The sequence below is a fragment of the Pistacia vera genome, unplaced genomic scaffold, assembly GCF_008641045.1.
Source record: "Pistacia vera cultivar Batoury unplaced genomic scaffold, PisVer_v2 Contig337, whole genome shotgun sequence".
Taxonomy (NCBI): domain Eukaryota; kingdom Viridiplantae; phylum Streptophyta; class Magnoliopsida; order Sapindales; family Anacardiaceae; genus Pistacia; species Pistacia vera.
Window position 1 is genome coordinate 872,435 of NW_022196154.1, and position 11,746 is coordinate 884,180.

An 11,746-nucleotide genomic window follows, 5' to 3' on the forward strand; every position below is an offset into this window, starting at 1 on the left:
TTTCATCCACATACAAAGTCCACTACCATAGATCGTCAAACTTTGGCTTCTACTGTTCGCTTTTGTCTAAGGTGTTGGCCCTTAGCGAGCTTACTTCTCCTTCTGGCTGATAAGAGAATTCTAAAATGAAGTTTGCCAAAGCCTAACCTTTTATTGCTATTCTCGGGATATACTTGATATCATGCTAACTCATTTCTGTCATCCACTATATCAATTTGCCCGATGCCTCGGGCTTCTGTATTATCTTCCTCAACGAAAAGTTTGTCAGCACATGTATGGAGTGCACCTGGAAATAGGGCTACAACTTTCGAGCGGTAATGACTAGTTCATAGGTGAGCTTCTCCATCTCGGGGTATCTTTTTTTTTTTTGCGTCGAGCAACCTTTTGCTCACATAATACATCGGCTACTACACTCTCCCTTCTTCGCGTACCAAAGTCACGCTGATCGTGAACTTCGATACCAATAAATATAGCAGCAGTGGCTCACCCTGGACGGGCTTTGATAACAAAGGAGGCTATCCCAGATGTTTCTTCAATTCTTAGAAGACTTTCTCGCACTCCGTTGTCTACTTGAAACCCTACTTCCCCTTTAGGGTCTTAAAGAATGGTGAGTACCTATCTGTGGCTTAAGAAACAAACCTGCTAACTGCAATTACACGCCCTGTCAAGCTTTATACTTGCCTTATACTGGTCAAGCTTTTCATGTCCAAGAGAGCTTGAATCTTCTCTAGGTTAGCTTCGACACCTCACTAATTGACTAGGAAACCCAGAAACGTTCCCGAGCTTACTCCGAAAGCACACTTCAAAGGATTGGGTTTCATTATGTATTTTCTGAACATATCCCCTAAGTGCTCAATGTGGTTTGTGGTGACCTTTGATTTGACGAGCATGTTGTCAATATACACCTCCATTGTCTTGTCGATTTGTTCGATGAACATTTTGTTCACCCAACGTTGCTAGGTTGCTCCAGTATTCTTCAGGCCAAACGACATAACCCTATAACAATAAATACCCAGGTCAATAATAAATGAGGTATGCTTTTCATCGGGCTGACACATTGAGATTTGGTTATATCCTGAATATGCATCCATAAAGTTGAGTAGTGCGTTCGCAATTGTCGTATCTACTAACTGATTGATTTGGGGCAACAGAAAGTTGTCTTTGGGATAGACTTTATTTAAATCTATGAAGTTGACTCAAGTCTGCCACTTGTCATTTGACTTCTTCACTAGAACTAGTTTGGTGAGCTAGTCTGGGTATTTAACTTCCCTAATGAAGTTGATGTTCAGGAGTTTGTCAACTTCATCTTTGTGCTCTTTAGAGTGCTCTGTATTCATAGACCTTCTCTTCTGTCTGATTGGTTAAGATGTTGGGTCGATATTCAATCTATGGCATATTACCTCAGGGCTAATCCCCCTATATCTGTATGCACCCATGCGAATACGTCGAGGTTTTACTTCAGAAACCCCATCAGACTATCGGTCATTTCTTTGCTCAGGCTGTTGCCGATCTTTAATATGCAAGTTGGGTCTTCCTCGCTAACAGATATTTCTCGCAACTCTTCTGTTGGCCCTATTGCGGGCTCTTTCCTATAGATGTGAGGATCTATGGTATCCTCGAGAGGTATGGGGTGTGGCTCGGACTCTACAATGACCATGGTTCTTAGGAGTGACCATTTTAGTGTAGCATTAATGGCCTGGTTGTAACATTCTTGAGATTCTTTTTTGTAACTTCTGATCGTTGCGACCTTGCCTGGAGTCGGAAACCTCATTGCTTGGCAGGGCACGAAAGTGATTGCACTTAGATCATCTAGGATCAATCTTCCGAGGATGACATTGTATGTGGTCAAGCAATCCATCACTAAGAATTCTGCCATCACTGTCCTGATTTTGGGTTCTGCCCCTAGAGTTATGGGTAGGTCGATCATTCCCTTGGGGACGAGACTGTCCTCGGTGAATCCATAGAGTGGCGATGGGCACATCCTCAAGTCTCTTTCTATGAACCTCATTTCTGAAAAACTCTCAAGAAGATGATGCTCGCTGCACTGCCATTATCGACCATCACCTTTAACACTCTAGCGTTGCCGATCCTGGCTGTGACTATAATCACATCATGATTATGGCAATGAGATTCTTCACATTTTTCCATTGTGAATCCTCTCACCTCGCTCTCTTGCTTGGGCCGCTTTAACGACTTTTATTCATAGCTCATTACTCGGGGGACCGAATCTGTTCTGGCTTCTCAAGCGTATTGCTCGCGGAGTGTCTTGAGCTCCCTGCAATAACTGGACCCCTGTAGATCATGCCCACCAAAACTTCATCATTGGCGTTTGCCGAGGCTTGTTGGATTTGGTTATTCTGCTTGCCAGTACCTTCGCGAGCTAGTGCCTCCTTAACAAATTCTTTTAGGTGGCCCATTCTGATCAGATTTTCAATGGCGTCCTTTAAAGCCCGACACTCATTGGTGTTATGCCTAATGTCCCGGTGATATTAGTAATATTTCTACCGATCTTTTCTGCCCGGAGCCCCTCTCATTCTTTCTGGAGCGGGCAATCTCTTAGCCTTATAGGAGACTTCATATATATAAGCTATGTCTTGCGTGAGGAGGGTGTATTCTGTTTATCATGGGAAAGGTTACCTGTCCCTATGGTTATCTATTCTTTGTCTCTTTTGGGACTTATTCTAGTCCTTGTCATTGCGGTCTTGGCCCCTCTGCTTGTTTGATGGGCGATCTTGTTGCCTATCTGAGACTCTTTGCAGTAAGCTTCTAGCTAAGGTGGCTAGCGAGCCTTTTGCTCGTTGGTGCTTTGTAGCCATCTAGTAAAACTTTGGTAGGCTCACATGATCTTCACTTTAGAGCTCTTTCAACAACTTCATTTGCGGCTTGATGCTTGCGATTAGCAAAGTCTGGATTGACTCTTCGGGTGCATTCGTGACTTTTGCTTGCTTCTTCTGGAACCTCGTCAGATACGAGGTTAGTGTTTCATCTCTCTTCTGACGAATATTGCTTGGGTAGCTGAGCGGCATTGTGAATTATCTCCTCGCTTGGAATTGTTGTAAGTACAGCAAGGAGAATTGTTGCCAAGAACTAATGAAGTTCGCCTTGAGCCTTTTATACCACCTCTTGGCATCTCCTATCAATGTGACTGTGAAGCAGTAGTACTTTGCCAAGTAGCAATGATGCAACTCCATCAAGTCATTGAAAGTGTTGAGGTGGTCTTTGGGATCTCCTTTCCTATCGATCTTACTTTATGGTGCCTTGAATCCTTGGGGAAACAGGGCCTGACAAACTTCTTTTGTGAAGGGAGAGCTCACTATATCTTTCGCCGTATTGTTCTAGCGGGCTCTTAGATAGTCGAACATTTTCTGCACTTGATCCAAGTCTTCGTTGTAAGGGTTGCCCTGGCTGGCTTTGTTTAGCCTTACCTTGAGCAGGTGAGTTCGCAAATCCGTTGCTTGTGAGCCTCCTACATTATGCACATTGATGCACGAGGTTGAGTCATAATGGCTAGGCTGGTAGGTGCTATCATGCTCGTTAGTACATTGCTCGTGACATTGGTTATAACTGAAACGTCAGTCATTGCCAGATTGGTGCACATGACTCGTCTTGCGTGCGAGGATTGAGCCTATCTTGGGCATGGGTTAAAACCGACATGCTGACGCTGGGTATACCATTGAGCAGGTCGGGTTCTTCATCTTCTCCCATAGGATGTTTGCCCAGTCACCTTGCGGGGTTAGTTTGCCCATGGGACTCTATTTCTTGTGTAGAATACTCCCAACAGTGCCAGAGTTGTCGGCCGTGCCTCGGTGCAGAGGAACCAGATCGTTCGTTGGCTGAGGGACGCCCTATCGGTTGAGTGTGGTCGGTCCAGATCCTAGGGGGCCAGTTGTTGATTTCTTAGCTTGGCCACATTTTGTTGCATAACTTGTGTGACCATTGTTCTGATCATCTCCACCAATTAGCCGTTCTTGGGATTTGACGTCCCTGCCCCCAGTTGGTTTGTGGCCTGCTACGCCGGCGACACTAGTGGTCGATGTTCAACGACATCTTGATATACCTTCTGATGGGTGGTCTCCACATTATCGCGGTTTTCGGTGATGGTTTTCGATCTTGTACGTACCATTTTGGGCCTTGATTGATTGAATCATAAAGGTTGTTTGCCAGAAATTTTGAGATTTTGGCAAGGGCCCTCCTTCTAGCGCCAAAATGTTAATGCAAAAATACACCAACTAGAATGATCTTATTGACCTTGATAGGATCGGAACTAATATGTGCGTGATCACACATAAACAATAAAATGCGGCAAAGTAAATGGCAAGAAAGTTTTTAAAGTGGTTCGGCGAATGAAACTCTTGAGCTTACGTCCACTGTTTTTGTATTTGTTGTGAGAGCTTACAATGACAGTCCTAGAATAATTTCTTAACCCCTTTCTTATTGTTGGAGGGGGTTTATTTACATATTTTGTACAAAGGAAAGAGCGAAAATAAATGGATTACAATTAAATTTGAAATGCAACTTCGATATTCTTGCAATTGGGCGCTATGATTGCACAAAGATGGTTGTCAATCTGATCCTTTCCGAGATGCCTGAGATTTGAAGTTATTCGTAAATTGGTTAAGCAAATGTAAAGATTAGTCGCGACTAGCTTGTGCTAGGTCGAGTTATAAATCAACGAGCTTATGCTGGGTCAAACAATCGGTAGAGTCGAGTTGGCTTTGGATCGGGCTATAACCTTACGATTCTCCGAGCTTGATGGAAAAATCACACACAACAGTAAGTAAGACTTTGATGCAAATTTTGGACAATTTTACCCTTCTTCTTCAATTCTTTCTCTTCTCTTTTCTTCTTCTTTTTTTCTTGTTTCTTCTCATTAGTCATTTTAGATTTATGTTTTTTTGTATTGCTTGTATATGTTTAAGAGTGTATATTATGTTCATATATGTTTAATATAAATGAAATAATACATATTTAAGAAAAAGTTAAAAAAAAACACTTCGAATTGGAAGAAATTTTCAAAAAAAATTGCAGAAACTCAAGTCACAAAAGTCTAGTCTTGCACGAGTTTAGTCTCGGAAGAGTCCTGTCTCGCATGAGTGGGGTATAATGATATTAACCCTACTTGAGTGGAATCTTTTAATATTTTATAGGGGTTATAATGATATTTTACATAATATATTATATGTAAACTATCAATTTGACCCGTAAAATATGAAAAGTCCACTTGAATGAGGCTAACATCATTATACCCCTTAAGCATTGCAAGAGTCTAATAGCACGAATTTATTCATTAGTTTTCAACCTAATTTTAGGTAACACAATTATTATTATTAGTATTATTAGTATTATTATTTTTTGTATACACTACATATATTTTTGACATTTTATATTTATTTTACACTATATTCTTTTGAAAAATCAGCTAAAAAACCGTAATATTCTACACTTCAATCTTAAATCAAAAGCTTTTATTTTTTATTTATTTTTTATGGAAGTAATGTTATTAATGTGATTAATGTGGAAGACAAGGCTAGAAGTGTCCAAAAATCTTATGAGAGGTCTTTCTTACAAAGTAATTTAAAAGTTAGTTATTTTTTAATTTGTCTTTTTAAAAAAGGTTAACTAAGTAAATTTATTTCCTAGTTTTTATTCACTCATTTTCTTTTAATTTAAAAAATTCTCAAGATTATCAAACTAATTTTTTAATGAAGACAGTTCTTTAGAAATGACAAAATTATTGGGATAAAACATATGAGATAATTTTGTTAATTAGTCAAACATAATAATAATCATTAGTGTTAAATTGATGACAAAATGATAATGTGTAATTAATAAATCAAGCTATCAATTATCATATATAATCCATCAGTTTGACAGCTAACTATCCAAATTTGACCCATTGTTTTAAAACCCAAATCGGATTGAGACTCGACAGCTTTTCCAGTCTGGTTTAGGTTCTAGGGGGTTTCTAATATTTTTCAAAGTTGTAGGTACTAATTATAATTTTCTAGAGGTGTTTGTATTTCAAAATTTTAGGGAATAATTTAATCTTTTGGGGCATTTTAAAATAAATTAAAATTTTAGAGCCTAATGTGCAATTTTGTAGGGGTATTTCTATAATATATTAAAATTTAAGAAACTAATTTGCAATTTTTTAAAAATATTTTTATTGCTAACATCATCGGTCCAACCGACCAGTCGACGCGTGACCCGATCACCTTGTCAAGTCTCACAATAGGTTGGGTTTTAAAACAATGATCTCACTGATATCAATTGACATCTTCAAATCGGTCAAAATACGTAGGCAACCATTGTCACTGTCTTTCTTCGTCGTTTCTACAGCCTTTCTGACAACCAAATTCAACAAAACCCTACTCAATCTAAGCCAAAACATTCCCATAAACATCTAATAATTCAAAGGAAAAAAAAAAAAACTTTAAATTGAAAAACTAAAAATAAAACCCTAACATACCTTGTTCAATCGGGAATGGAGGATTTGATTCTGCAAATCTGATGTACTTTGGCCAATTTTGGATACTAAAAGGTTAGGATTAAGTAGGGTTAAGTGTGTTTAATTGGGTATTTGAAGTTTATAAATGAAATGACAATTTCATCCTTGCAAATAATAGATTTTGGGTTTAGGCTAGTCCTTGAGACACTTTCCCAACCTAGGCTACTTCTCAGTTCTCTCTTCTAAATTGGGTCAGTTTTTATAATTTCTCCAAACTAAAGTTCATTGGTCGAATTTCTTAAGTACTCAGAAATCGGCAAATCCATCAAACCAGTTAGGGCCTAGCTCCCCCGCTGCGATGCAACAGCACCTGAGCGACCCAGAAATCGCCATTACGGCATAAACAGTCTTTGTCCTTGCAAAAACTCAACAAATTTATGTAAAACAAATAACAATATTTTATTGGATCTAAAATGTACAAAATCATTTCAAGCCATCATCAAAAGCTTGATTCATGAAGATGACGGTGGATGTTGATGTTGATACATAGACTGCATTTTGGATTCTAACAAAGAAACATATTTATCAAGCATCGATATCACGACTTCAAATTGAGTGACTTGTTGCTCAATTGCATCAATTTGCTGAACATACTCATCAAAGCTGCTACTTTTCGACTTCAACTGTTCTACAAAAACCCTTAACCCAGACGCCACATCACCAAACCCTTTGTACTCATCTGCCACTCTCAGATTCATCTTCTCCAAAAGTTCTAATGTATTGTTCGTCCCCTACAACAATATCAACATATTTAATTAGGTTTAGATTTCCTCTATATATTTTTTTTTAAAAGTTAGATTGAGATCTGACCTGGAGTTCAGATTTGACCATGGTGGATATGCTGGTGAAGAGAGCATTCAATGACTCTGCCAGCTCATCTCCCCCCTTCGACTCAGCCTCCTCCTTCCCCATTATGCCGAGTTGGGACTCATTGAGTAACTGTTTCACAGAGCCAAAGATTTAAAGTAAGAGCCAAATGAAACAGCGCCGTTACCCACTCCTCATTATGGTATATGCCTGCTATAAATTATTGTATCAAATTGCAAAGAAACTTGCAAAAGAAATAAAAAGTAAAAATATAAGAGTATTATGTTAAAAACCAGATTAGCAGTGACTCCCAGTTTTTACAAATATCAAGCACTAGTTGATTTTCCAAAAAACCAAACCGCAAGCACAAAGAACTCTAAACTCCCACTAGTAATTAAATTTTTTAAATAGTTCAAACATCTACTTCCCCACTACTTAGATTGCATTATGAATTGTATTTTCTTAAGAATTCATTAACTACTATGGGACATAACTTTCCCACCTCATACCCACTTTGTTTTCCTAATTTAACCTTGAAGTGTTTCTCAACTCTTATCCATCACTTGAATTAATAGTACCATACCCTCCTTATTTAGAGGTTTAAGCCCTAATTAAAATGGCTCATTTTCTTAATTGAAGCCTCAGTAGTCCTGGTTAATTTCAACTAACCAGCTGCTAATTGAGCACTTCGCATAGCAGAAATATTACAGTAGAGAATAAAGTTATATGTGCGGCCATCAAAGTATGCACTTAAAAAAAAAAAAAATTGAGATTGCATATAATATATGTAATATATTTGGACCACAATAATTAAGATCCATCTAAAGGATCACAAGAAGATCTATACATTGTAAATAGAACAGCTAAAAAAATCTAATGATCAAATTCTTTCTGTATATATGGACTAGGATCAATGGTATCACATCTTTACGTAAATTATAACACAATTTGTAGACCATTAAATCAAGATACTTCCAATGGTTGAGATTTGCATATAATATATAAAATTCCTCAGGTACCTTAATTATGTATGTTAAATTTCATCTTATCTGCTAAATATGCTTTGGTCAACTAGCTAAAAACCATAAAACTGTGTCACATTTTGTGGAAAAAGTATGATGCCATTGATCCTATCTATAAATATATGACTGAGTGATATATACTTAGAAGAAAAGGACTGAAGGCAGAACTCTAATTTAAGGAGGAGAATTGCAAATGCTCAAAATAGCATAATTGAAAATAAACGAAACAGAAGTTACTCCACAACCAAGTAATTTCAAAATTGATAAGTAAAATCTGTAACAGGATCTTATATCATATCAAACCACCAAATAACTTTAAAACATATATCGTCAAAGAAGCCTTACTGGTGGCATCAAGCCAGATGGTCCTTGAAAAATGTACAATCGAGATGACCTGAGAAAGAATAAACATAAACAACAAAAACAATTACAAATATTAATATGTAACTTAGGAAAACCATGAGCATTTACAAGTTATATCCATTTTTTTCTTTTTTTTGTCTTTTTAAGATATTTAACATACAACCAATATTCTAGTAGAGTCAGATCAAGAAAAAAAAATGTTTATATCAAAATTGATTAAAAAAAAAAAAAAATTCTCTTTAAGATATGAAGCTGGCCAATTACAACAAGTCTAATGTGGTGATAACAAAGAATTGATAAAATAACACCATTAATGAAGGGGGAAAAGGCACTGCCATAAACTTTACAGACGAAAGAATGTCAAAGTTTTCAAGTCTTGTTTCAGCATTATTGATCACCCACATAGTTGTTGACAGAAATCAGTGCCATTGGCCACCCAATCATAAGTTGATGCAGAGTAAAAAAAAAACATTTGAAGTGCTCTTATTCTAATATCAGGTCCATGTGTCAGCTTAAATTCTTTTAAAAAGTTTTCTTTACTACTTGGGCTGTAAGGAAGTAGCTGCGACTTTCTTAGACCAGACAACTATTCTGTAACTTTATATCTATTGTCTAGAAAATAAAACTGCTTCTTAAAAAAATTGGTTTAGAAACGGCAGAACTTAGCAGTCTCCTTCATGGAAACAGATCACCTGTTTGAAGCTGTTAGAAAGGAACTCTTCATGAGCTGTTTGCAAGCTAGCTGCTTGCAAGCTGCTTCTAAGGAGCTTAGAAGCTACCAGCTTCACAAGTACAACAGCAAGATTATCGCCATAACCAAACCACCATAGACTCATCAAGATACTTTTTAGTAGGACACACATAAAAAGTTTGAATTCCTAGCAGATAAAGCTTAATCTACTATAATATTTAGATACCTAGTTGGAAATCACACTAACCGAGTGAAACGTAAAAATTACGTAGCGAACATCTAGTGACCTGGAAATATGGACAGGCAAAACATAGACAAGGAAATAATACCACAAAGTCATTGCAGTCATGTTACAATTCACTTACTGGCCAAAACGAACGACATCACCAACATGTAGGTCCACATAAACCCTTTTCTGAACCTGTTAATGTTGGAAAATCAAAGGACAAAAAAATCAGGATTATTGTATTACACTAGTTAAAAACAAAGAAAAAGTATTACAAGTTGATCAGCATTCATATTCAGTAAAAAGGCAGAAATGAGTTTTACAGGAAAGACCATTTAGATAGACTAAGATAGTATCAAATAAGTATGAATTTGATAAAATGGGTAAGTTATTGTTATGATATCATTTGTGTGCATACATTCCCATGTGAATTCAAATTAACAGAATGCTACAATTAAAAAAATCTCAAAAGATTGATGTAGTCGCCATGGTTTGAAACTTCTAATTCAAAACACTAAAGTAAAATTATTAGGGCAAGTCAAGGTTGAAATTTCTTCAAAAATCCTATGGTATGTTTTTCGCACACAACTTGGAGTGGAACTGAAAATTAATTGCATCGCAACCAGCTGGAAAAAATTGAATAGAAACATTCCAGAAAAAGTAGAAAGATTCACCTATCTCTAACCATTTGAAACATGCAATACAATTACACAGATTCTATAAACAAAACAACCAGTAAAAACAAAATGGCATTTTGATACCTGGTTCTTGTTAATAAAAGTACCATGAGTACTGCCGACATCATAAAGATATGCATCTCCACTTTTCTTAAACTGAATAACTGATAATTTAGGAACAAGAGATTAAGTTAAAACAATGGAAGCCAACTTAGAAATATATTCTTGGGCAACAAAGCTTGAACTGATCGCATAGCAAAGAAGAACATCAGAATAAAAAGTATCCACCTGCATGAAAACCAGAAATAGTAGGGTGCTCAAGAACAAAATCACAGAGTTCTGCACGTCCAAACATGTAAGCCCCCTTCTTGCACCTGAACAACAATAACATCAAACCCTTTAACAATCAAGAAAAATGTTATTTTTATTGGGAAAATATAAGATATCTCGACGCAAATCCTGGTAATGTTAACGGGAACAACAGTTATTCGAGCACACAACTTCATATTTCTTAAACTCAACATTGTGACTAATTTCATATTGTCTAATTCGTACTAATAACATTGAACATCAAATCAGTAACAAGAACGAGTTACAACAGTACGTTACTTTAATAATACACAACAATACTGTACAAGTAAATAAACTAATGATCGTTTCATAAGTTTAATAAAATGAAAATAAACTTACACGTCGAATTGATCAACGATGGAGCCATCCTGGAGGACCTCGAAGTAGAATTTATGACAGGGGGGTCCACTCCATTCAGGAATCTTGTAGGGCACGAAGCCATGCTGAGTGACGGAATTTGATTGGTCTTGTTGCTGAGTATCGACTAAGGGGTTTTCAGAAATCGGTTTAGGGTTAGAATTTTTGGGAGGGGACGTGGCCGTAGGTGCTGTCGTCGTCGTCGTTGTTGATGTTGAAGAGGTGGCCGATTCCTCGGCTGGGGGTTTGGGCGGTGGAGAAGGAATGTTGGTTGTCGTCATTGTGTCAAAAATTTGAACGAAGAAATTTTTGCGTTAGACTGGTTTACAGTGTTAGCAGATTTACTATGGCCGATGGCAATTTACAAAGCCGGCGATACGGCGGGTTGGGTCTGATATTGACCGGGCTGGGCTCGTACGTAAAGTGGGTTTGAAAAAATTAAGCTTAAATAGCTACATAGAAAGAGGTTTGAGTTGTAGCAAGCGACAAGTCTGAAAACTTCTCACCATATTATCCAAAGAACTAGTCAAGTGACAAAAATGCCCATCCTTTTTTTTTTTTTTTTTTTTTCAGAAGTGAAAATACAGCTAAATATAAGACGTTTACCATACAATAAAAAAATTATTCATATACAAAATATAAGATGTTTACATACAATAAGATGTTTATTGAATAAGCTATCGCTTGGCTCACCAACATCGCGAGCTTTAGTGAGCTTGAGTGTTGTGTGATAGTTTTGAAACT

General features: G+C 37.1%; 1 protein-coding gene across 1 annotated transcript; it reads right to left on the reverse strand.

The window, feature by feature from the left end:
- Nucleotides 1-6,859: 6,859 nt before the first annotated feature.
- On the reverse strand, nt 6,860-11,407 carry LOC116137911 (kanadaptin). The gene is made up of 7 exons (XM_031423606.1): nt 10,985-11,407; nt 10,583-10,668; nt 10,379-10,458; nt 9,757-9,812; nt 8,683-8,731; nt 7,319-7,447; nt 6,860-7,239 (listed from the first exon to the last, which is right to left on the reverse strand). Exons 1-7 carry the CDS (start codon nt 11,281-11,283, stop codon nt 6,961-6,963), a joined length of 978 nt encoding a protein of 325 aa, XP_031279466.1. The 5' UTR covers nt 11,284-11,407; the 3' UTR covers nt 6,860-6,960.
- Between the last annotated feature and the right edge of the window lie 339 nt (nt 11,408-11,746).

Bases quoted from the DNA above. Each gene is read 5' to 3' on its own strand.
- LOC116137911 (XM_031423606.1), bottom strand. From the start codon at position 11,283: ATGACGACAACCAACATTCCTTCTCCACCGCCCAAACCCCCAGCCGAG. The intron at 10,459-10,582 runs GTGGATACTTTT...CTAAATTATCAG, and splicing joins TATTTCTGGTTTTCATGCAG to TTATTCAGTTTAAGAAAAGT. The intron at 8,732-9,756 runs GTAAGTGAATTG...ATTCTTTCTCAG, and splicing joins GATGTCGTTCGTTTTGGCCA to GTCATCTCGATTGTACATTT.